The sequence below is a fragment of the Apus apus genome, chromosome 7 (assembly GCF_020740795.1).
Source record: "Apus apus isolate bApuApu2 chromosome 7, bApuApu2.pri.cur, whole genome shotgun sequence".
Taxonomy (NCBI): domain Eukaryota; kingdom Metazoa; phylum Chordata; class Aves; order Apodiformes; family Apodidae; genus Apus; species Apus apus.
Window position 1 is genome coordinate 23,287,033 of NC_067288.1, and position 25,868 is coordinate 23,312,900.

Below are 25,868 nucleotides of genomic sequence, written 5' to 3' on the forward strand. Positions count from 1 at the left end.
AGATCTCACGAGAAGGGTTAAAAGCTGCTGGCTATGGCAGGAAAGGATGTAGTGGTCCTGGTGAAAAGGCAGGGAGGCATCTTTATTGTAGGAATAAAGTCTGAGGAATGAGTAGCCGTTTTACACTTGCAATGACCTCTGCAACACTCAGCTGTAAATCATTTGGTCCACACAGATACCACAAGGTTTTGAATCTCCTCTCTACTGAGGCTCTGTGTTTAATGGGTGGATGTAGCAGAGCTGGGAGTTAAGGCTGCCTTCAGAGACTGAAATGGAAGGTGAAAACTTTGGGAACATCCAGAGGGTCAACACCCATGTAAAGAGAAGTCTCTTCTTCCCTATTTTTGGCTGAAGGGAAGTGAAGGCTGGGAACTGATGGGACCTGGTCTTGAATCACCTGCTACACTTTGGGAAAAGCAAGGTATGGCATTGTCTGTGAGGACAACTTGCAGGAGCAGCAATGCTGGGGGCTCGAATGGCTTTGTGCATCCTGCTCCAACCAGGGGTAAGCACTGATGCTGGAGGTCTAGATAACCCAAGGACAGAATTTGTGTTGAGATCTTGACCAAGACAGTCTTTGCCAAGAAAAGATGCAACTTCCAGTTTGTGCAACTCTATCACTTGCAATACTACCTCCACATTCAACCCACAGGTTGTTCCTCCCCTTTATCTAAGCTAAAATACAACCCACAAAATGGAGTCTTTTGCTTGACTTTTTTTTCTTCTCCTTTTCTTTCTTTCTCTTTAGGAAAGAGTTTGCCAATGGCAGAGAGATAAATTTAAAACCAAGGACTGGGTTTTCTCAGCATTTCTCATACTTGTCCAAAGAACAAGACAAAGGCAGGCATCACCTCTAGGGGCATGTCATCAGCTACAAGATCCTGCTGCACCTTGTGCATTCTTGTATTTCTAATGACTGCTCCATCACTGGCAAAAGTAAAACATGCATGTATGTTTCTGCATGCCTGTGGCAAAGGAAAGAAGATAAATGACTGCAGTAAGTGTGCCCTTACACAGTAGTGCAACCACGCTCTGAGCTATGACACTGGTCACATTAATCACCTCCACTGCTCCCTGTGTCACAGCTCCTTTCCACAGCCAGTGACGTACACCATGCCTGGCTTCAAGGAGGCAGCTGCTCCTGTTGATTTAAGAAACCCCTTGGGTTCCTAACCACCAGACAGGGATCAGGAAGTGCAATTAGGAAGCTGTTAACTGCAGTGAAATCTTAAGAGGTTTTTTGGAAAAAATAAAATCTGTTGTTTTCAAAGGATGGGCTAAAGAATGTACCAGAAGGATGCACCTTCCCTCTTCCACTTCATTAAATATTTTTGTTTCCATTAGGTGTAAACACTAATTTTAACATTTTAGTGATATGTATTTGGTGAGCAGGGAGTGAATAGATGAGACATTTGCTGTGCCACTGGGTGAGGAACTGACCTCCTGATGATAGCTGAATACTGCTGTTAGTATTTAAATATATAGTGGGGTGGATTATGTGACTGTTGAAAATCCTAACTTCTAATTCTGCTATTCATCTAGGAGAGTTGCAGTTGGAACAGCAGAGAACCACCTGCTACCTATCACCTGGGGAACAATCACTTTGTAGTGGATACACATGAGAAGAGATAAATATCTCATTTTCATCAAGTCTCTGTAAGTCATGCCATTTTCTGAGAATCCAACCAACTCATATATATATATTCGTGTGTGTGTGTATATATATAAATATATATAAACACATACACTACATATTTCCCATGGAAACTCAGTAATACATTTCATTCAGAGGTGATCAAAAGAAATAATACTTTGGTTGACTGAATCAGCTGTAACTCTTTCTTTTTTCCTATTTACTTTGGGTTACAGGTCTCCTGTGGACAGAACAGATGGACCTCAAACTCAGTCATTAGGTACAGCCTGCATTTCTTACTTAAGCTTTTGAGGTCAAAGGAAGAAAAGATGAGAACAAAAAAGGAGTCAAGTCCCAGTCTTGCAGAAATCTCTTGCTCTCCACACTGCCTGTGTAAATTTCCTTGAGCCAGTATCCCTGATGGAATATATGTATGGGCAACTTTCTGCACACACATCCGAGCTTATAGTGCTGTGGGATATGGGCCATAATTCTCCACCTTTGAAGTCTGTAGGAGCTTTAGGAAGAAGAAAGAGGAAGGATTGTGGAGTGGTTATGACACTTCTCTGAAAGAATGGTTCTGTTCCTGTGGGCAATACAAATCTCTTGCATGATCACAAGCTTGTCATTTGGGTTTAGACCTTCAAAGGGAACTGAGCGCTTAACCTCCACTAAGTATCTTTGAAGCATTTGGCTTTATTCCTCCTGTCTCTCAAAAGTCCATCCATAAAATGAGGACAGCAAGACTTTCCAACTTGAGAACAGATGTTACACACAAGGCACTGGCTGAATCTAGATGTTGAAGAACCCAAAGAAAGATCCAAAGTCCAAGACAATGCCAGTGGTAAGTTCTCTTCCCACAAATACTTTGAGGAAGTTGGAAGGAGGTTGGGATTCTGCTGCAATCATTAGCGTAAGAGCTACCTACATACTTCAGCTCAGAAAAATGCATCAGCAATATCTCATAATCTATGCTATGCTGTCAGCTTTGTCTATAGAGACAGAGAGAAAGAAATGAAAATAAATAAATAAGTAAAGCAATATATATTGGTGCAGAGTCTTTTATTACATTTAGGGCTTACTGCCAAAGTTCAGCTGAAAATTCATAAACACTGGACTACATTTAAGTACATTTTCTTATTTACTATTTTTCAATATTTGGACAAATTTTCATGGCAAAGTGCCAAAGTATCTGTCTGCAAATAATTTTTTTTGGACACATACAAGTGCCATCAACTTTGGTTAACTTTTTTTCCCCCCCCCCCCTGCTTTGGATCTATTTGCTAAAGTGGAACTGCTCTAGATTCAGTCCAGTATCAAATCACAATCAGATGTGAAGGAACAGTGTTATCGTTCCTCCTCCTATACAGTATGTTTCCCAAACCTCTGATAACCACTTTTATCCAATGCTAGCTCATTTCTGGAATTTGCATTCAAATTGTAATATTATGTCAATGAAAACCCAATACTACCAGCATCAGAATAATGGGCTGTGTGCCCTTTCTTGCCTGCATGCAGGCAGAGGGCGTCTTCAACCAGTAATCTATCTACAGGTGGAGGAGTGGAAGCTGAGAAAGGGAAATGGGCAGCCAACCTCAGCCATGGAAAACACAGTGATCCCAGAACCTTTCCTGCAATTATCCTCCTATATCTTGGTCAACCCTCTTGGGTCTGAAACTCCTCTCTTTCCATGTCTCCTAGTCAGCAGATCACTAATGGCTTTCCAGCCTCACCTCCTGTGCAACGGCCAAACTCCAGACCACTGCAAGTACAGTACCTTCACTAAGCCTTGCAAGGGAATCTCTTAATAATAAAAACGCCTCATTTTTCCTTCTCTCCTCAGAGCATTCACAGGCTAAATAGAGAAAATATGAGGAGGCACACCCAGGGTCACAGGGGACATCTATGGCAAGGCAGAGAGTTGGCCATCAGCTTCCTGAGTTCCAGTCCAGCACCTCCATACAAGCTTCATCCATCTTTCCCTGACAGAAGGGCTCAGCCTCCACTCTACTAATCCTTATCTCTATTTGTTAGCTGGGAGTTGTTCCCAGATCACACTGACTACATCAATTTTATTTAAAAAAAAAACAACAAAAACAACATGATAAAGATTGGGTTCTCTTTATTAGTCTTCTATTTGATGAGCTTCACATGGGCAGAGGCCAGAAGACAAGCAAGGAATCTTGCTTTGAAGGATTTTCCCTGCACCATGCAGGTCAGGAACTTTTACATGGTTGACAGCACGATGCAAGATAAGGATCTCCAGAGCTGACAGCACAGCTTACGGGGCTGCCAGGGAACCAAAGCAGCATCCTGAAGCCAGCCAGCTCCTCTGACAAACTGAATGGCCCTAAATTCACACCAGCCCTTCTTGGGTCAGAGGCTGACATGTGAGCTCAAGTTATCATTCGTTTATGAAGGGAGGACACCCTCCCGTTAACCACCCTTGACAAGGTACTCTGGTTTTTTACTGCAGTGCTGCAAAATATATGGCTCTGGACTTGGAAGACACCTGTTTGTCTCTGATTTATGGACCTTTCTGGCATCTGGGAGAGCAGTATCCACTTACTGCAGCCTCTAATATGAGGGATTCAAATAGTGCAAAGTGAATGGGCTGCCAGAGCAGGCATCTCCAGGAGGAGGACGTGGCTACTACAAAGCCAAATGCTGCTGCTGACTTGATTGGTTTTCCTCCAGCACTTCTGAGCTTCCATCTTTTCAGAGACCTTCAATGGCCAAGGAGGGGGTGTCTGGTTAACGTGATTTAGCCCAAAGTCCAAAGCTGGCAGCTGCCAAGAGGATGAGCTTTCAGCTTGTTATGCAAAGGTGAAACTAGGAAGGAGCTCTGCCAAATGGTGTCCACATCAGGCATGTTGTGATTAACTTATTATTACTTTCTTTTAAGCACTAAAATTTGAAGTAATATATTAGAAGCCTGAGTGGACTGTCAAAGGAGTCTTTAATCTTCAGGGTATGTCAGATCCATCACTCCTTTCCCTTTCCCAATGTAAACATCTACTCAGGATTGGACTTGAGAATATATTACAGCCACATCCAGCACATTTTGGAGGTTGTGGTCAGGATATGTATGTCAGCTTGGTGGATTTTGGGCTGCTAACATGGTTCATTAGAAGCCTACTCTGACACCAAACTCAGATACCGACTCAGCTTGAACTGAAAACTTAAAACAGAAAACTTAAAACATATCCCCAGTCCGTGCTCATCCAGCTTTGTTCCCACCCCTTTGCAGAAAGAGGAGCAGTTCCCCAGGGACAACTCTCGCTGCAGCCAGAGGCTTGCAAGCTTTGAGTGCACATCAAAAGCCAGTTGTGCTTCTCCCACCCACACTGGCCCACCAGCCACGCTGCCTGGCCACCACCGTCCCCACACCACTGAGCCTTTGGGGAACTGCTGCTAGGGTTTGGAGCAGCTCAGCATTCCCACAGCAGGAATGGATTTTCCATCACGGCCCTTGGCTTAGCAGGAGTCCGCAGTGTCTCCAAAAGCCTCCAATAGCAGGGAACAGCCCTGAAAAACTGCAAGGCAAAGGGAGAGCCAGCTCTCCCTCAGTGGGTAGTGTGGTCTTGCACACCAGGGGCCTAAAGGAGAGGGACTTTATGAACCCTGACCTATTTTCTGGCTTTGATTCACTGCAACTGGGACACGTTGCTGCAGCTTCCAGCATTTCTGCTCCACTTCAGCAGGTCTAACCCTCTCTGAGCTAAAGGCTGATGACTCCTTTTGCCAGACACTGATAAAGCCCCTGTTTACTTATGTGGTTGGGCGTGTCCAGGCTCCTGGGGCAGCAGCTGAGGTCGGGGTGCCTCACAGCCCCATGCTAGCAAGCCCAGCTACTCTTTTCCGCCATGTTGTTTCCTCTGTCTGCTGCCTCAGAGGAAAGAGGCACAAGGCTGGGGGGCCCAGAAGTCTGCCTGTCCCCTTCTCCTTAGGAACAGCACTGAAGAGGAAATGAAGAATCTCCTCTCACAAACCCAATATTGCAGGGCATCAGAAACCCACAGAAAATACCTCGATGAGGCTGAGAGGCTGAGGGGGGGGAAAAAAAGGGGGCAAAAATTCTTTTTTGCTTGAAGAGAAGTGAAGGAGGGAAGAAAGTCCAAGAGGACAAGGAGAGGCAGTTTAAGAGCAAGTATATTCCTTGGGACCAGCTCTGGGAGCCATTTCTAGCTATGAGCTAATAACTGCCCACCCCCATCCCTGCTCAGCCTCCAGATATGTTGCAGATACACATTGCAGTTCAGGTCAACAAGCTTTTTGTAATTGGCCTACCCAGTTTAAAGCTAGCCTGGGTACCTCTCAGCATGGCGTGGCAACCTGAGTGTGAAAATGGAGGTCTTTGAAACTGACTTTAAGATTGGCTCGCTCAGCTTTGTGAGCCCTTGGAGCATCTAAACTTGTAAACAGATGGAAATTACAAACAGGAGATCTTGTGGAGGGAGAAAGTAGGCAGAAAGTTTGGGAACTCTCTATGGAGAGTGCATGACACTTTTAAAAAGCAGCTCTGCAGGTGACACACAAGCTGTAGCAGCTTTTGCTGGTCTGAGTGTAGACTTGACTGTAGGCAGGGCAAGCTGCAGCCCCCAGAGCTCTGGGACCCCTAATGTCCCTGCAGCTTCAGCCCCTGCTGAACCTGTGTAGGGACCCCTTCTGGGAGCCCCAAACTTGTCTTGTGGTTGCTGTTCTCCCAGGTGGCTGTTCTCCCTGTTGGAAACCAGCCTGATGACAGTCGTGTGCCATGCCTGGTTTACCTTCTCTTCCCATATATTTGGGCTGAAGGAAAGCACATTTAAAAATAAGAAATAAATAAAAGGGTGGGGTGGGGTGTGTGCAGAAAGTCCACAGGGACAGGCTGTGCATCTTACAAACAGCTTGGGGGTTGATTTGTTTATCCCTGTTGAAAAGAAAAAACTTTCAACAAACCCCTGAAGAGCCGTGACCTCCATGTATGTTTTCTTTTTGTTTTTCCACACCAGTTAAATAGTTGCTTTCCAAGCACTTAGGAAAAAAAGAAAGTAGAAGCAACACTAACCCCTCCCCCATGGCCTCCTCCCCGCCCCAACCCCATCCCTGCTCCCCTTCCTAGCGATGCCAAAATATGCAACAGGCCCCTCTATCTGAATGAATGTTTTGATTAAAGAAGTCTTAACAAAACACAGTCAGAACAATGAACCTGCCCCCCTTTCTGCAAGCTTCATCAAACTGTGCAGTGTATGTTTAGGACCAGATTACAGGGACCTGCTCATTAATTGCATAAGGATGACAAGCCTGCGGTACATGCAAATAAAGGTTTGGTTTCAGCGGGGAGGGTAAATCTTAACTACCTAATGATACTGCAGCCCCATTTAAAACCCCTTTAATACTGGGATTTTTTTGAGGCCAGCTTTCACGAGCTTGCAAACATATGGAAAAGTTCAAATTTTTCTATTTCCCTTCCAAATGCTTTGTTTCCTTTGACAAAGAAGAACTTTTTTTTCCTGTTCTGACACTAAAACCATCACCTATTATATTGCCATGACACCCAAGTAAAGATACGGATCAAAGGGCAAAGCAGGGCAATAAAGTAAAAAAAACAATGGCAACAGAAGGTTTGGTTTTGGGGGTTGGTTTATTAAAGAATTGCAATTCTTTTTTCTAAAGGTATTTTTCATTTTGTCTTCTGTTACACAGTGGGGGAACAGCTGGTCAGTAGCTGGTACAAACAGGATTCTTCAGTGAGTTTCACAGAATCACAGAATCACAGAATGTTAGGGGTTGGAAGGGACCTCTGGAGATCATCTAGTCCAACCCCCTTGCCAGTGCAGGATCCCCTAGAGCAGATTACACAGGAACACATGCAGATGGATTTTGAATGTCTCTAGGGATGGAGACTCCACAGTCTCCCTGGGCAACCTGTTCCAGTGCTCTGTTACCCTCAGAGTAAAGAAGTTATTTTCTCATATTCAGGTTAAATCTCCTGTGTACCAGTTTGTGACCATTACCCCTTGTTCTGTCACTGGACACCGCTGAGAAGAGTCTGATCCCATCCTCCTGACACCTGCCCTTTAGATACTTATAACATTGATGAGATCCTCCCTCACACTCCTCCAAGCTAAACAGACCCAGCTCTCTCAGCCTTTCCTCATAGGGCAGATGTTCCAGTCCCTTAAACATCCCTGTTCAGTAAGATGTTAGGGAAAGCCTTCAAGTTTTTGGAAAGTCTGCAATATGATTTTAATTCGAGACAAGTGGGATTCAAAAGATAAGGTTTGCAAAATACCATGCAACTTAGCAATGGACAAAAGGTTGGTTAATCACACAGCAGCAGCTGGGCTGGACAGAAGACCTCTGGAGGTGGCACCACAAGACACTGCTGTGCAGAGAGACAGCTCTGCCCTTCTCTTTAGTTCTAACAAAACTCTAGGCTACTCCCAGTCCAATCAGACTAAGCTCTCTAGCCATGCTGGAATCTGGAACAAATTGGATGATGATTTTAAAAACAATTTTAATTCATTTATTTTTAAGTGAGGTTGTTTGAGAGGTCTAGTATAGGACATAAAGATGCAGAACGTTGCCAAGAAAGCATTTCTAAATGGAACAGGAACGAGTCAGGATAAAAATAAGGAATAATTCAGATGAAGTCAGTGAAGCAGAGACAAATTAAGTTATCCTAAAAACTGATTTCTTTGCGTCTAAGCTGGTGGAACTGTATAAGCTTTGACTTTGGATTTATCAGCCAGCAAACTCTCCCAGAGAAGAGAAGCTCCAGGTCTGAAGTCATCACCAGAGAGCACTGAAATCACCATCAGAGAACCTGATCTATGGTGTCTGCTATGCAGTAATGCACAATACTAGTGTTAGACCAAGAAATGTGTCAAGGTGTACCCAAGAACATGGTCTTTTCAGATAATGCCTGATTCTAATCCTGCCAAGTCAGCAAGCACAACCAAATTGCATTCTTGTCCTGTTTTTTTTCCCCTTTCTGTCATAATGAGGTGACAAATACATCTTCTGAACAAGACACAAAGGCAGAAAAAGCATTTGTACATTCAATCCATGAGATATTGTTAAAAAACCTAGCAAGCCTTTCTCAGTTCTCTTGAACAAGTCTTTCCAAGAAACACTTCATAAACCAGCTCTTTAAAAAGAAGGGATAGTAAATGCTTTTCAGCAATGAAGAGAAAGCACCTTGCTACTACCTTGAACTCCAAATGTTTTTCCCAATCATTCTTTCATGCTCTTTTATAGTTTATTCCCTTACTAATAAATACAGGTAGTCAACAATCTTTAAACATTTTTAATATAAATCAGCCCTTTTCTGTGGATGAATATGTTCCCCTTCTAATAACACAGCAGTGTTTGCAAGAAAAATCTTTGTCTTTAAATGTCTTGTTCTAAATTCTTTCTGACATTCTCTCCCACTTCCATTGCTTTCTCCATGGAAACTGGAAAGAGAAAGGAAGGAACTTCCAAGGTAAGATAACTTTAAATACAAGTGTAACAAAAATTTTCCAGCAAGAGCAAATTTTCAGAGCCTGTAGCATGAAAATTATCTGGCCATGTTCCAGATTATTAACAAAAAATAATCCCTGCAGTGTTTTCCCCAGCATTGTCATCAACAAGTACACTTAACTATCACAATTTGGATCTGTAACCAATTTTCTGAAACACATAAGCCAAAAGATAATATTCCTCCAATCTGGAATCCTGTTCTGACATAATATGAAAATTAGACTCTGAAAATGTTGGCTGCACTTCTGTTTTTTTTTACTTCCAAATGCTCATGGTATACCAATACACAAAATTGTAACCCAGGTGTAAGTGGAAAGAAATCACAACCCTGCAGTGGCAGATCAGGGGCTCTTCTGAACTATGAGAAGGCACCATCTCTCCAGCTGCATCCTGTGCTACAGCCCAAAGAGAAGGAGGCAGCCATCCTCTCCTGGTTATTGAGACATAAGCAGCTTTGAGCACAGGTGTCACCAAACAGCCAGGCAGCATCAGGACTGCCATCAATGGCATTTTTACAAATGTTCCTGGAAGCGTCACTGACCCTTCGCCTGGAGCCAGAATAAGAAATTCGTGGGACCAGCTCCCTTGGCGCCTGGGACAACTTTGCACTTGCTTCACTGGAAAGCCTATAATCATTTTCCCTGGAAGAAGTGAGGCTGTGCCAGTTCGCCTGCACTTTGTTACAGCTGAAAGTGATAAGATGCTTCCAAAGAGTTGTGTTACAATAGCTGTGCCTTCAGTTTATGGATTTATCTTCCGTTGCCCTAGATAAAACTCCATTCCTTGGACAAATTAGGTCTGCTTGTCATTCAACACTCCACCTAATGGTCTCAGCTGTGTGTTTCTGCAGTTATTGAGGCTGGGGCATTCCACAGATAGTTTTCGTTGATTTGAGAAGTGAGCCAGAAACCAAACTGTATTTTATCCAGAATGAGAATGGGGAAAGTTAATGATGTAATTTGAATTATCAGGGCCTTTAAATCTTAAACAACAAGTCTAAAAGCAGGATGATAACATTCTTAAAGCAGCACCTGACACAACCTGGCAATTTATAAACAGCGAGTGCATAGTACAGTGGCACATTAAACCTTTTCTTTTTTAGTTTAAGGAGGTTGACTACTGACATGGTGTTAACATCTGGATCTCCAACGTCATTTTATCAGGACCATCGTACGCTTTTCAGAAGGCAACACCCTCTGCCCAAACACTGTGAATCCACGAATCCATAGGATTTTGAACTGCAGAGGCAACTCAAGATATGGGTGACACCATTCTAGGAAGCTATACTAAAAGCTCAGTTGTTTTTGATGAGCACAGCTTGAAGAAGGCACAGCGAGCCCTGAGCATCCAAAGGGGATTGAGATATGTCTGCAGGCTGCGGTGACCACCAAGCAGCTTCATTGGGTAGCTTGCTTTTCTCTGCAGGATGAAACCAAGACCTCACCTCTCCTGGCAACAAGATCATTCTACTCAGGTATGCATAAAGCCTATAGAGTGGGTTGTTCACTGGTCTGACTTGATTTCCTCAATTTGGTATCTGGATGATGGCTGGGCCCACCGGGGCTCATACAAAGCCTGCTAAAGGCATGGAAATAAGCTCCGTTATTTCCATGGGCTTTTAATACAGTCTAAACATACAGAGAACATAAAGGCTCTCAAGATGAAAGATGGTTTATAAGTGGAAGATATGACTCTTTAATTGTATTGTTAACCCTAAACAGGATGGGTCAATAACAAGGGTGTAACCAGTAGGACCTGTCCTCAAGCAAAGTGTCTATAAAACAAGCAGTGTAGCTGCGTGCCTCTGACACACCAGATCAGCAACAAGAGAGGAGAAACCATCTACTCCTGGACAGGAGCCTCTCCTCAGGTCATGAGAATGGCTGAGGACAGAAGAGGAGAAACGGTAGCTGGAGATCACAGGTACAGTTTTGGGGAAAGTTTAAAAAAGAAAAACCTCAGCCTTTCCAATTTCCCTCTTAATAAAGTGTACATGGGAATACAAGGACACACAGAACCATCTAATCCCAGACTGACAGAGATGAGTCTTCTTTATGGAATTGTCCTTAAAAAAATGAACATCTCAAAACCAACCACAGGAATTACCTGGTGTGAGATATCCCTGAACCCAAAACTCTAGATGCATCAGTTCAAAATGTTCAAAGACCTTAACATCAGATTTAGGCACCAAAATACAAGATAAACTTTTCCACACCCTGATTTTTCCTCACAAAGGCTTCAGGTCATTAGGCAATTTCTTAACTGTTTTGGGTAAGAAAAAAAACATTCTTTGGAGGTAGGTAATTTTCTGACTTTGCACTAACATATTTCTTGCATTTTAAGATGTCTGGACATACTGACCTCAATTCCCTTGTGAGAGCATCAGTCAGAACACAAAAGTTAAAGTTGCTGATCTAATCTGATGCCTCTTCACTTGTGGTTTTTTTTCAAAAGGAGAGAAACTATGACTACTTTGAGGGGAAGAAGTCTGGGGAAAAAGTGGCAAATATACCTATCCTATCTTTTCTCTTCAGTATCATTTTGACACTCTGCCCAGAAACTCCAACATAAGCTTCTTGATTGCAGAAGTCTCAAGAGAATCAAGTGTTTGCAGAAGGCTGCAGAAGCAGGCGAGATGTTTCCTACTCCATTTTTGGGTCATAGCCTAACTGAGCAAACTCAGTCCCTTAAAAGTTTAAGAAGTTTAAATAAGGATTTATACATTTGGAAAAATAGTGCTTGGAAACAACATTTAAGAAAGAGAGAAAGAGAAAGGAATGAAGAATTTAATATAACCACAGGAAAGCAGAGGTGTTTCCCCTTTTCACTGTTTTTAATTAAAAAGAAAAAAAAGAAACCTGAAACTGAGAAGGATTTGTTTGGTCCTCCACTGTCATCAGTGCTGATGGCTCTGAGACAGGAAAATGACAGGGATTTAGGATCCTACTCACACTCCTCATTTCAAGCACCATACCCTGGCTAAGGTGAGCAGCATCTCCCTGGGGTGGTCCTGTTCCCATCCCCAGATGGCAAAGGAGTCATCCTCTGACCTGGTGCCCCAGGTCCTACTTCAGTCTAGGATATAACTTTCCCTGCCCTTTTCCTGCCAGCACCATCCCTCTCTGCATCCCCTTGGCACTACTCTCCCCTGGGGACTCTGTCCTTTCTTCCTAAATGCAGGAGTCAATAATACTGGTGCTGAGAAAAGTTCCCAAATTCCCTTGGGGAGGCTGAAGAAGCTCAAGAAACTCATCCTTCACACTTCAAGTCAACAGTATTAGTCTTTCCACTTCTGGTCATTTTTTCTGCTCCAAGATGAATTTTGCTCTAAAGGCATCTCAGCATCTTGCAGATGGCTACTAAAGATGCTTTGTCTCCCAAGATTCACTCTAGAAGAATGTAGGAAGTTACTGCACCTAGATACATACTCACTGCCACCACAACCACTGTCCCCACGGCTATGTTAGACTTTCTCAGCTACTTCCCAGTTCATTAGAGTGACCTGAATCAATGGCTCTGAGCTGAGGAAACTGATGGACAGGTTCACCTTTATTCTGCAGCTTCTGCTAACTTTCAAGAGACAAGCAGGCACTAATAACCTTATAAACAGCCCCTAAATGAACACTTAATGAGTGAGAGTCACACCTTCTGCATGTCTCTGTGCCACTGATAGATGGACCTGAATTCCTGGCCTCCCCCATTCACATAAACATTGAGTCTTGCAAGTCCCTTCCTGATATTTTGCTCCCTTCTATGTGACATTTCAAAAGGGCAATAATTTTGTGATATAATAAAGTTAGGTTGCAGGTACCAGCTGCAAGGACTCACCAGACCTCTGAAGTACTAGGACAGCAGGTGGATACCATGGAATAATGAGCACACTTCCTAAAAACACTGTGACACTCTGGTCTTCAAGGATTGGCGTGGGTGCCTGCCCTGCAGTTTAAGTGGTGATACCTCTTACACAGGATATTTATAGATTTTCTGCACTTGTAGGCCTATTGTTTCATAGAATCATTAAGGTTGGAAGGGACCTCAGAGATCATCAAGTTCCAACCTCCCTGACATGAGCAGGGACCACTACCACTAGATCACGTTGCACAAAACTTTGTCCAATCTGGCCCTAAAAACCTCCAGGGCATCAACAACCTCCCTGGGCAACCCATTCCAGTTCCTCACCACCCTTATAGTGAAGAATTTCTTCCTAATATCTAACCTAAATCTCCCCTCTCTCCGTTTAAAACCATTATTCTTTGTCCTATCACTGTCTTCTCTGATGAAAAGCTCCTCCCAGCTTTCCTGTAGGCCCCTTTCAAGTACTGGAAGGTGCTATAAGGTCTCCCTGGAGCCTTCTCTTCTCTAGGCTGAGCAGCCCCAACTCTCTCAGCCTGTCTTAATAGCAGAGGTGCTCCAGGCCTTTGATCATCTTGGTGGCCCTTCTCTGGACCTTCTCCAACAGGTCTGTATCTTTCTTGTGCTGAAGGCATCAGCAAGTATTCCATGTGGGGTCTCACCAGAACAGAGTAGAGGGGCAGAATCACCTCCCTGGCCCTGCTGGCCACACTTCTTTTGATGCAGCCCAGGACACAATTGGCTCTTTGGCCTCCAACACACACTGGTGGCTCATGTTGAGCTTCTCATCTACTACCACCCCCAAGTTCTTCTCCTCAGGACTGCTCTCCAGCCATTCTTCCCCCAGTCTGTATTTGTGCCTGGGGTTGTGCCGACCCAGGTGCAGGACCCTGCACTTGGTGTTGTTGAACTTCATGAGGTTGGCACTGGCCCACCTCTCCAGCCTCTCAAGGTGCCTCTGGATGGCTTCCCTTCCCTCTTGAGTGTCAACCACACCACACAGCTTGGTATCATCAGCAAACTTGCTGACGATACACTCAATCCCACTTCGTTGTTTTTTTGTCACCTGATGAGACCTGCAAGGCACTCTCAGTCCATGATAAATCCCTGTGCCTACATGTAATGTCTCCGGAGAAAAACCCCATGAGGGACACTTCATGTGTAGTATTTAAGCCAGGATAATCAAATTTGGTAACCAAATAGCAAAGACTAAGGTAGAGACAGTCTATCATCCCTGCAAAAAACACATACAATAAACTTTGGAATTACCACAACTGGCAAAAGGTGACTTGAATAGGGAGTTTATTTTAGGTTTTAATTTTCTATTTTGTTCTGCTTGCAATTAAAAATAAATGGTATAAAGTTGGTTTATAAAAACACTACCAAACAAAAAACCTCTTCACCCAAATTAAAAACAACAACCCATGAGAGGAAAATACTCCACAATATTTAGGGTTCTGCAGGGACTAGTATATATCTAGGGATTTTCATTTTCCATGGCCTGTAAGAGTTATAATCTCTATCAAATGAGTGCACTTTGGGACCATGACTAACACCAGTGCTTGAACTCTGATTGGTTGTTACCTTCTTTCTTCTTTCCTTAACACTGTTTTTAAAACTCACACTGGATCTAAGAATTTGCAGGGATAAAGAAGTTTTTACAGCAATCTGTTCCTCTCAAGTCTAACCCACAGGTCTGTTATAGGACATTGTGTCAACAAATGACAGACACCAGAGAGTCAAAGGAACCTGTGTGAACAGCCACAACTTGTCCCAGAGACAAAGGCTTCAGTGCTGGAGAAATTACCTTCATAGAGATTAAAAGATGACACATGACATTCAGATGCCAGGACTACCTTCTTGGATTTTACCACTAGTGGTCCTTTCTTTGCATCTATTTAGTCCATGTCCTCTTCAGTCATGCTAAAACAGTGCTTCACTGTCTAGGGCTTCATTGACTGGGACAGCAAGGGGATATTATTCCATTCATGACCATCAACCACTCTTTCTATTATTTAAAAACAATAACCAGATAGGGAAAAAGGAGACATGACCATTTGTCCAGAAGTTAAAGACCTCTGGTTGTCCAAGCTGATGTCTTTCTGCTTCTGTCAAGGGGCAGGCTGGTTCAGTGACAGGTAACATGGAAAAGCAGCTCCAGTTGCTCCTGAGCGTCTTTGACACTTCTACCTGGAACTTCTCAGAGGGGCATACAAGACCTCTGAGAAAACACCCATGTCCTGGAATGTGTCTGAGAGACTTTGCTGCCTTGCAGACAGGTTGGAGCCATCCTCACTTTCCCAGCTGTACTTCTGAGAAACAAGTGACCCACAGAGCCCTGTGCCACCCAGGATAGAGATGGCAAGATAAGATGTCCCAGAGACCCCTGCCTCAACCAACAGACTGGGCTCAGTTCTCTTCTGAGGTCACATAGTTATCCTCAATTTGCATTAACTAATTGTAAATTACTATGATGATTAAAGAGACTTCCATTGGCAAAACATAGCCAATACCATTGCTGCCAAAGTTATAGAGGTCCTTTTCTGTCACCTGGAACAGCAACCTGGGAACATTTATCAAAAAAAGAAGCAACAGATGACAACCAATGTCCACGTTTGGACATTGACAGGAAAGGAGAAAGGGGAACCTGCATAAATAAGCATCTCAGTTTGCCACAGACTATCATCAAACTGGTCTGGAAAGCAGATTTCTGCTTCATTGAGAGTTTTTAAAAGCATTGGATAACTAAGATAAACAGAGACTGAAGGGCTGCCTGAGACACATACAAAATTATTGAATTATGACATGTTTGAGAAGTTATTTACTTTATAGAGTATTTACATAAGGTTCACTTCCTCTTTATATATAAGCTCAAGTATTACAAAGAACTTTTTTTTTTTTTTTCCCCTTAATGAGGGGACTACACTCAACAGCTCCACAAACATCCATAATTAACTTTTTTTCAGGCACATTCCAAGCAAAGCTTTCCAGGCAGTCCCTTCCCCAGAGCCCAAGCAATACCAAGGAAACCCTGCTCTCTCAGTAGGCCAATGAAGCACGTGTGGAAAGAGAACACGGGGTATCAAAAGGAAAAGGTGAAAGAGGAGATGGAGTATAAAGTGATGACTCTGAGACTGGAGCTTTACTTATTGCTGTGCTCTAGGCACCCAACAGGCATTATGCCAGGCTGTTAAGCTCTCTGAACCTCAACTCACCACATTTTCAATAAATGCAAATCATCACATCTAGTGTAGATATTTTCAATTGGGGGTTTGGTAGTGAGACTTCCTGGCTCTGTAAGTGACATCACTATTAAAGTAATTGATTTCTCTCAATTAGCTGGCCCATCCACAACACTTTTGCTTACCTGAGAAGTGTCATGGTTGAATATGACAGCATTCAGGTCTCCACAGTTATAATGCTTGATGAGATCTTCAGTGGTATATGGGGCCTGCAAACTACCAGCTCGGAGGCTTTCGTGTTGGAGCAGAGTTTGGTTTAGAGCAAACAGCACCTGTAGGAACAGGAGGAGTTGAAGACATTAAGAATCAAAGCAGCAAAGCCTGAAAGGCCAAACTTTGAAAAACTCTGGTACACCTGAAGTCTGTTGACCCATCCTAGCCCACAGTAACATGGGCTGATCTTTAAGCAAGTGGAAGGGGAGTCAGATGCAAGGTCCCTTATCAGTGGAAGATCTTATTAGAAACTTTGTGATAATCCACATAAAGTATAACTTCTTAACATATATATATATTGCTCAGAGTTCATGGAATGAGACTTTTAGGCTGTTTGTGGTATCTGGCTACATAAGAGGCACTAGAATGAAAAAGATCCTAAATTATGAAACTTCTTAATGAAACTTCCTGACTGTTTCTGGTCCACTAGGTTAAATCCAAAGCCCTCGGTTGGAAGCATTTTGATAAAAACCAAAATCTTCTGAACTTCTAAAGTCATAGTTGTTGCACTGGAACTTTCTGCATGCTTCTAGTATCAGAAACAATATGAAATTCACTACTAGCCTCTCTCCTTTAGTCTTTCCCCCTTCACCCACCCACTCTTGCAATGTGAACAAACATACTGAATTGAAACACTGTCTCATCAGACTGTCCAGATGTCGCAGTAAGTGTCCCCATCCCAAACCAGAAAATACCAAGAAAGCAGAAACATCTTTGCTAGGTAAACTTAGGAAATTATATATAAAAAAGATGTCCTTAAAGATGATATTTTTTTACTTGTATTACCAAAAAGGCTACTAAATTTCACATGAATTAACACAAATCTTTTTATATTTGTGATAGGCTCTGGGAGTAATTTATACCAGTTACTGAACCACCAAGTCTGGGCTTTTTAAGTTCAGCTTTACAAGAACCTTCCAAATAAACTTGATAAAAAGTAGATGAAGAACAGCAGTTCAGAGAAATAATAATGATAATAAAAATAAATATAATAAAAATAATAAAAATAAAATAATAATAGTAGTAGTAGTAGTATCTCCAAGGCATGAACAGTCTCTTAACACAAAGCTGTTACAGGCTAACTACCATACACAAATCAGTTGAGGAAAAGCAACTGTTATTTTTTAATTTACTTCTAAAAAACCATAAAGATGGTCTTTCAATTGAACCTGTTATACCTCAATTTGGCAATCACTTCCCCATTAAGATCCAAGCCTAAAAGATTTCCTTGCCTAGATCTTAAGGAGCTCTTCAGGCTTTTCTACAAAGAGATCAGTCTTTCCCAGGGCCACAGCCTGAAGTTAAGCATCCTCCTAACTTAGTTTTTTCCTAATTTAAAAAATCTGCAAAAAATACAGTTTGAAAAATTTCTAACCTTTGAAAAGATCTGAGCTCTTTGTCTTTCCCCCACGGGCTACAGCTTGAAGAGGAAATGGTTCATCCCAGGATTTCCTGGGGATTCTAAACATTTTGACTAATAAAAATAAAAAGCTTAGAAAAACGGTGACAGGAAAACTGAGAGCAGAGGTTTTCCCAAAATGCTTTTAGTAAAATCCTTCTCATTTTTTATTTTTTAAACAATGGATGTTGCTGGATTTTTATATACAAAAATATGTATACACATAGTCACACAAATACACAAACTGCCAACAAACCCTGAGGATAAGACAGTGTGTTTTACAATAAAATATTAAGGAGGTGATAAACAAATCCTTACTTTACTCCCAGTGCCTCCTCTCCCCCCTTTTTTTTTGGTTTTCTGGCTTCCTGGGGAAACCAATCCTGTGCATTAATGCTCTGGGTCTGTCTGTCTCCTCCTAATAAATTTGGAACATATTAGTCGATTTTAGTCACATCTGCAGAGGGTTAAAGGTCTTAGAGAAAATTGTCTGTATGCTCCTTGAAATGAAGTGCTGGTCTGCAGAAAAGCCCGCTGTAAAAGTTCACTTCTTATAAGACACCAAGATTCTTCATGAGAGAGAATGAGTTATTTGGAGCCTACACCAGTGGATGGACCCTCATGCACTAGACCCCAGATTTCATTAGTGTCAGGACATGTGTGTCTCTGCTCCTTGCTCCTGAGCAGGTTTGGGACCTGGAGGTGATGGTGACCACCAGGTCAGCTCCAGCACATGGCTGCTACTGCTGTGGGAACTCATTGCTGGGTTCAAAATATCACCCAAAAAGCAGCTTGAGAGATTTTATTTTAGGAGGGAAGTTAAAATTAGAAAATCAAACACTTGAATTTGCTAAAGGAAAACTGTGACCACTTAAACAGATTTCTAGAGAACCCTTGCTTAACCAAGCCATAACCACCACGGTTTTTGGTCAGGCAGCTCAAAACAAACTTAAAGAGAAGCAGAGTCTCATCAGAGCAGCCTGCTCGTTGGCTGGATTTGTAGACCATTTCCTTCAGAGTCAGGTTAAACCATCTTAAAACCTGCATTTATTTTTCCTTACTGTTCAGATAATGCCACAAAAACAATGCTGTTTCCTTCTCTCTATCTTAATATCAGTGACCCCACGACCTCCAGCCTAAACCCCTATCTAAGTTAAATCTCCCAGAGGTGCCCAAGATTACTGAACAACTGATGACTTCAAAATAAACACACTTAGAGGGACTGCCTATACACAGTCCCACCTAATAAACAGAGCAGACAGTATTTGTTCTGGGAAGTGATGGGAAGTTATGACTCTGGCTCTGGGAAAGTGCATTCTTATTCATGCAATTTATGGTCCTCACATCGTGGCACTTTGTAAGCCATTTTTGGGTGGCTGTCTCTAGCCCCTCATTTACAAACAAGCAACCATGGACAACAGAAATGGTATTTCACCCTGCCAGGAAGAAGCCTTTTTATCCAAGTGGCATCATTCTCCTGTGCAAAGCAGCAAGCCAACACACAGATTTTATTCAGGTGTTTGGAGACACCAGCTCAGCCCTTACAGCTGACACACAGGTCCTGTTTTACTGCGTACAAGAGTAGGTAACCACACAGCAGCAAGAACCACCAGGCTAGACGTCCTAGAAGCTGTTTATCATGATGTCCATCTCAAGGATAAAGGGGCTGGACCAGTCATTTCCGCCATGGGAAGATCTCTTGCATCACTGGTGATTTCAACTGAGGTATCCCCAGCAGGAAGGGAGGTCTGTGGGAACCCCAAGTTTCATATATGGATGAACAAGACTGTTGCCACCAAATCAGTAGAGACCGGTCTTTGTTCATGTGCAAGCACTCCAGGCCTTAAAAAAGGACCAAACAGGCCCATTGAAGGTCATAACTAACAGCTTTACTGATTACCTTGACACTCAAACAGTTATTTCCCCTTGCCACACCTCTGGATTTCAGAACCAGGAGTCACAGATAAATGGAAGACATGGGGCACACAAGTCTACCTCATATATAAATCAATTTGAACATTTAAGGCATTTAGCTTTCATCTGCAATAGAAAAGCCCCAAACCCCTCATATAAAGGTTTTTGTTTGTTGTTTTTTTTTCTGATTAAACTCTACTGGGTCTCAAGGTTTTAAAGGAGGCTGGCATTGCATAAAACCCTTGGTATCAGCAGTTGTGTGCTTGGGACAGTTGGAACTTTGCTTTGCAAGGCCATGGGAGAGGCTGAAGGTTTTATTTTACATGAGATTTTAATGAGCTTTGGCTTTTAGGCAAGTAAATCCTTGCTGTATGTGATGGCTAAGAGAAGAAATCATGGCCTTTGTACAGGAAAGATTTCTCCCTATCCGTTTTATGTGCATTTGTCCTTAGTTGAAGAGAATTTTAAAAGCCCAGAAAACAAAATCCAAGCTAACCCTCATCAAATACAGCATCATGCCTATCAGCTGTTTGTAAGGTCTTTTGGTCATGAAGTCCTTCATGGCATGAAAAAATAAGTAGGATGCTGTTCGATGCATGGATTCTTTGCCATGCTCATCACTGAACATCAGCTCAAGGATGCAGAGTTAGCTGCATGCTTTCAGTTCTACGTTTTTAATACTTTTGCATATGCATGAGTTGAATTTGGCTGATTAGCTTCAATGCCCGCACACTTTGTCAGAAACAAATTTCTGAAGCACTCTGACAGCAGCTTGACTTTATGCCTGCCACCTTATCTAGGAAGCAACACTATGGATTTCTAACCATGTAGAAAGGTTGCCAGGCCCACCTCCTCAATTTGTCTGACTGGTCCCAAATGGTGCCACAATGGAAGAAGAGCTTCATGAGGGAATCTAAGAGGCCATCATAAAACAAGACAAGGAAAGCTTAGTACCAGATAAAATACTTCAGTGGCCCCAAACCATCTTATGAATATATTGCTAATAATATAGATAGCAAATTCAGGAGAAACAGAAGAAACAAATTTTATGTTAAGCTGAAGACAAATGGACGTGTATTCTTCTGGTGTGTTTGTTGTATGGAAGACTTGAGAATGAATGGCAACCCTGAGGAAACTCTCAGGCCAAATTTTGGTGCTCAGACCAATTTCACTCTTACGTGATGGGGAAGAAATGCCTTTCCAGTCCTAAACTCAACAAAGCTGAACCACAAGCATTGCCTTCACAGGATTCCAGTAGCTGGAGTTACTGGATGACCTCTGCATAGAACCATGATTAATAACAATACCACAAAAACAACTACTTAAATTTCATACTATGATGTCAGCTCTTGAGTAGGCAACTATTCTTTTCCTTTGCCCCCTCTTTTGGACATGTGCCACCACAATGCAAATACTAAATAAGCATTACTGGAAGTGTTTGAGTGACTATATCCTGTCAGTGCCCAAACTGCAATTCCAGAAAAAAAAAAAATTGACCACTCTTCTTGTTCAAAACAGACTGAAGCAGAAATATTGAGGTATGGTTCTTCAGGGGTTCTTTTGTTCTTATCCTTCTCTGTACTCAAATAGAAAATCAAATGTACAGTTTTAAGTCAAAATAGTGGCTTGGAGGGAAAAAAAAATAAAGAAAGCAAAATAAAAGAAAGAAAAATCTATGTCCCTGATTTTCCAGATTAATGAAAAGCAATAAAAGTGTTTGCCCAAATCTCTTCAGTTCCCTTGGTTTCCAGAAGACGGGTTTCCCCTTTCCTTGAATCTCTTGCACTGTTGCTAGGAATTAGTGAGCTGTGAAACTCACCTAATGAGGTCAGCATCAGGAAATAACTCCGAAAAAACAGGTCCTGGGGGATCTACTAAAGGACTCCCCCAGTGTCCAAACGAAATCCTGGATGCATCGGCACATTGTACAGCCGGGGCTGTGGGAGGAACGCGCCCGACTTTGTTGTTGTTGTTCCTATAAAGGGACAGCTAAGGAAAGTGAAACTATTAACTCATCCACTGGAATTTCTGCTCACAAAACCGTGCCCCCTGTTAAAGCTCCTCATAAAAGCCTTTCGGCTAGTTGGTTCCATATGTTCCCCAAACCCACAGTTATTGCTTCTGAAAAGCAGGAGTAGTTAACAGTCTGCGGCTTGGCACTGACCAGGGAGACCTAAGGACCTTGCTTTTCCCCTCTGCCTTTCAAATGGCCAATTAACCAGTTTAATAAAACAGTTTGAACGTGACTGAGGTGCTTGGAGAAACTCCTAACCGGCACCTATCCTACTGGCTTGGCCATGGCAGTGACACATGGGCATGGCCTGGTGCAGAGCAGTCACGCTGCTTGTATGCAGCCCCAGGACTGAGCTTGGTCTTCTTGGTGCTGAGAAAGCTGCAGGGAGATTAGGGCTCCAGTCTTGAGCCCTGCACACCTCCAACAACTTGACCTCAGCCTTCAGACTCTTCTCTTTATGCAAAGTTCCCATGCTGAACTTGCACGTGCAAGAGTCAACTCTTTTTTTTTTTTTTGAGTTTTCTTTGTTTTTGATTGAATCAAGGCATTCAAAAACAATAGAAACAATTCCTAGACAGAAAACACTGCAACATGCATAAGACCCCCATTCCCTCACCCTCAAGCCTCCCAAGCCAAAGGAGGGCTATCCTGGTTGATAGCAGATCTCAAGCATCCCGTGGGCTGACCCTGCTATACTTTTGCTTCTGCACTAAGTTCATGGCTTCAGCTGGACTGAGACAGACAGATCATTAACTTAGAGCCTGGAGAGCAGTTGGGTGGGGTATTGGTGGGTTATTAGGTGAGCTACCTGCAAGTTGTGCTCTTAGATACAAATCTTCCCTTGACAAGGCCATTAAAAAAAAAACAAATAAAAACCAAAAAAAGCCTGTAGTAAAAACGTAAACATTAGTTAATTTCTGGCCTGACCAGACTTTAGAAACATTGTATAATTCTGTATATACTATAAATACCACACCCACGTTTAATAAACAAGGTCTAAAATACACAAACTGAAGTCAACAGCAGCTGTGCCAGAAGCACTACTGGAAGCGGGGTAAGACCTAAAGCCTTTTCTTCTAAATGTAATGTCATGTGTTACCTTCTAAAGGAACACAGAATCCAGATTAATTATACAGAAAAGGAAGGGACAAAAAGAGCTTTGATATGGAATTTCCATCCTTTCCCCTCCTGTGAACCATGACACTGTGGTGGAAGGATGTTTTTGTTTCCCTGCTCTCACCATAGCAGTGGTGAGCAGCAGCTGTGCAGGGTGACTCTCTGCTTTGCTCAATGCCCAGATTCAAGTTTAGGCAAATAAATTAAAAAATAAAGGGAAGAAGGATTTGCAGCTTAATCAAAACTGAAGCACTGGAAGGGACAGAACTACCTATGTTACATTTGCAGCCTAACCTTATGGTGAATTTCATATGTGGAATATACTTGCATCCAGTACTTTTGCTTAGGTCCAGTTTCTCAGTAGATTAATTTTGATGATTAAACCTACCTAAAAGGCTAAATATTTGCAATGAAAGAGTTACACTCTGAGCAGTCCAATTCCACAACTGTTCTTCTAGTTGAAGTAGAACAAGTCCAAGCAACCAGGACCCTGCCCAGCAGTGATGGCTTGCAGGTCCAAGTGCTACCAGTAAGACTTCTGGACTGCAGTCTTTGATCTTGTCAACGAAAAGGTAAACACACAATAAAACAAATTTATGCTTGTGGCTGCACTCACAAGGGGGACCTTTTTTACTTTGTTTACAGATGAACCAAAAGTGGTTCAGAAGAACCAGCTTCTCCCTGGAACTCACCTCAGGTATTTGGTTATGGGACTTAGAGGTCTGCTAACCTGCTGGAAAACAGAACACTAGATATGAAATGTCTACTAGTAACCTAAAAATCCAATCTTAGTTTTTAATTAACTCAGACATGATGGTGTAAGTTGTTTCCTTCCACTTCTTTCTCTACTCACTTCACATTAATCTGTGGCAGAGGAGTAACAGTTCTTCTGGGGCTAAGCAGCTGGCAACTGGGTTTGATTTAAACAGATTTGTTCAATTTTCAAATAAAATACATTGGAAAGACCATTGGAGGGGCAAAAGGCTGCGGTGCTCAACGGATATGAATGGACCCAACTCCACAAAGAAGGAGATGGGCTTTATGATATCAGGGATGGCTGTCTAAAGTAAGACCTCCAGACCACGTGAAACCCCACAGGCATAAAGCAAGGCATTCTCCTCCAGGCAAAACAGGCAGTGGTCCAACAGTGGACATGGTGATGCCCTGGGCTTGGCTGCAAGCCCAGCTTCTGCCTGCCCTTTGCTCCCCCCTCTGTCCCTTCCTGGGCCACCATCCTAGTAAGTCTGGCTTGACAAGTTACTCCTCTCCTGTCAGCATCTCACCAGGAGCAAACCTCCATATTCAGAAACCCAAATGCTGCCTCAATGTCAGGGAAATCCTTTCATGTAGCACAAGAACTTTGTGGGCACTAGAAATCTGTCAGAAGGTTTGTGGAAAACAGCAGTGCTCCAGGAGAAGTGCCATGAGGGCTGTAGTGCATAGATCCGAAGGTGTCATTGAAACAAAAGCAGTCATCTCAGATAAATCCAACACCCTCCAAAAGTGTATGGCAACAGATACTTTGGGAAAGAATGAGGTGAGTAGAGGATGAGCTTTTTTCAGACAACACTTCCCATCTTTTGGAAATCTGCCAGTTGGGGAGCTTGTGGTTGAAAATACCTCTTCTCTATTGCTCCTTACCACTCACCTCCCTGCTCCCCATGCATTTACCTCAAAATTATCACTGTGCTTGGTTGTACCACTCCATTTAAAAGCAGCCAGCTGCCTAATCTATGTACAGAGAAGGTCACAGCCTGCCACTCTGCTCAGCAATTGCATTCCCCAAATTGACGTCTGGCAGGACACTCAAAGGGCAGTGCCCACGATCACTTTCTTCCACCTTAAATGGGCACATTGTCCTCACTTTCAGGATCACCACCTTCAAAGGGGGCACGTGAAATCCTTCCCAAGAACCTGAAACCACGCTTGTGCTCTTGACTCCCAAGTAAAATTGTTACTGGGCCCATCTGGGGTTTCGATTTTACTTTTTTGTTTCCAACGTAACAGGAGGAATGTGGGAACATGCCCCGAGCTGAGCATACCAGCCGGTCCCGGTGACGAGTGAGCTGCAATGAAAGGGGCACCCTCACAGAAAAAAAAAATCAAAGCCCGGTGAGGCTTGGGGAACTCCCAGTTTTAGGCACCAAGCCTGATACATTTTTAATAAAAAAAAGCCTGGTTTCATGCTATGCTAAGCATCCACCCATTGAATAATGCAACCTGTCTTGGGTGTATTTAATTTGGGGTTTTATTCACATGACTGCTTAATTTTGAACTGTTTCTTCTTAATTACCAGCTGAAACTACATAGTAAAATGGACTAGCCCCATAGGTATGTTTTTCTTTCTATTATATTACAGTGAGGCAGCAGATTAACTCCTTCAGCCATCCCAGCTTAACACCTCACGATGCCAGCACAGCTCCTTTCCAGAATGCTGCTCCTGCAGCCAGAACGGCTGAAGGGGACATAAAGATCTATGTCCTGAATTTCCAACTCCCAGCTCAGGGTATCAGCACAAACAGGTGCCAATTGCCATGTACGTCAGCATTCAGGAACATAAATCATAGCCTATTGGGAAGGGGAGCACTTTCCAGCAAGCCAGATGGAGCTTCAACCTCTGGCCAAGGACAAACAGTTTTGGACAACAACTGTCTCAGTTTTCTAGTCTCCACGTGAGCACGACCAAGTTGGCAGTTGTAGAAAATATTTCCTAAGCCTGAAGGTGACTCTGTCCTTGTGAGGTCAGGAGGGGAGGAAAAAAAAAGGTCAAGATTTTGAACAGCATGAGAAGAGGAAACTTCAAGAGGAACCAGGGAGCTGAACTCATCCGGGATAAGTGTTTGTTTTGGGGTTTGGTGGGGGTTTTTTAGGCTTAATATTATCTCAAATTTCAATTAATGTTGCTGTGCAAAAGTGACTTAATGTTGAAGAAACTGGTAAACAAGCATGGGGTGCCCCATGTCTGTTAATAAACAC

General features: G+C 42.8%; 1 protein-coding gene across 1 annotated transcript in view; it reads right to left on the reverse strand.

Annotated features, from left to right (window-relative positions):
• TRABD2B (TraB domain containing 2B) overlaps positions 1-25,868 on the reverse strand; it is a 281,339-nt gene that overhangs the window by 109,742 nt on the left and 145,729 nt on the right. Inside the window, exon 3 of the mRNA XM_051624831.1 lies at positions 16,362-16,508. Within this exon, the coding sequence (XP_051480791.1) occupies positions 16,362-16,508 (147 nt within the window). The remainder of the gene's footprint in view (positions 1-16,361; positions 16,509-25,868) is intronic.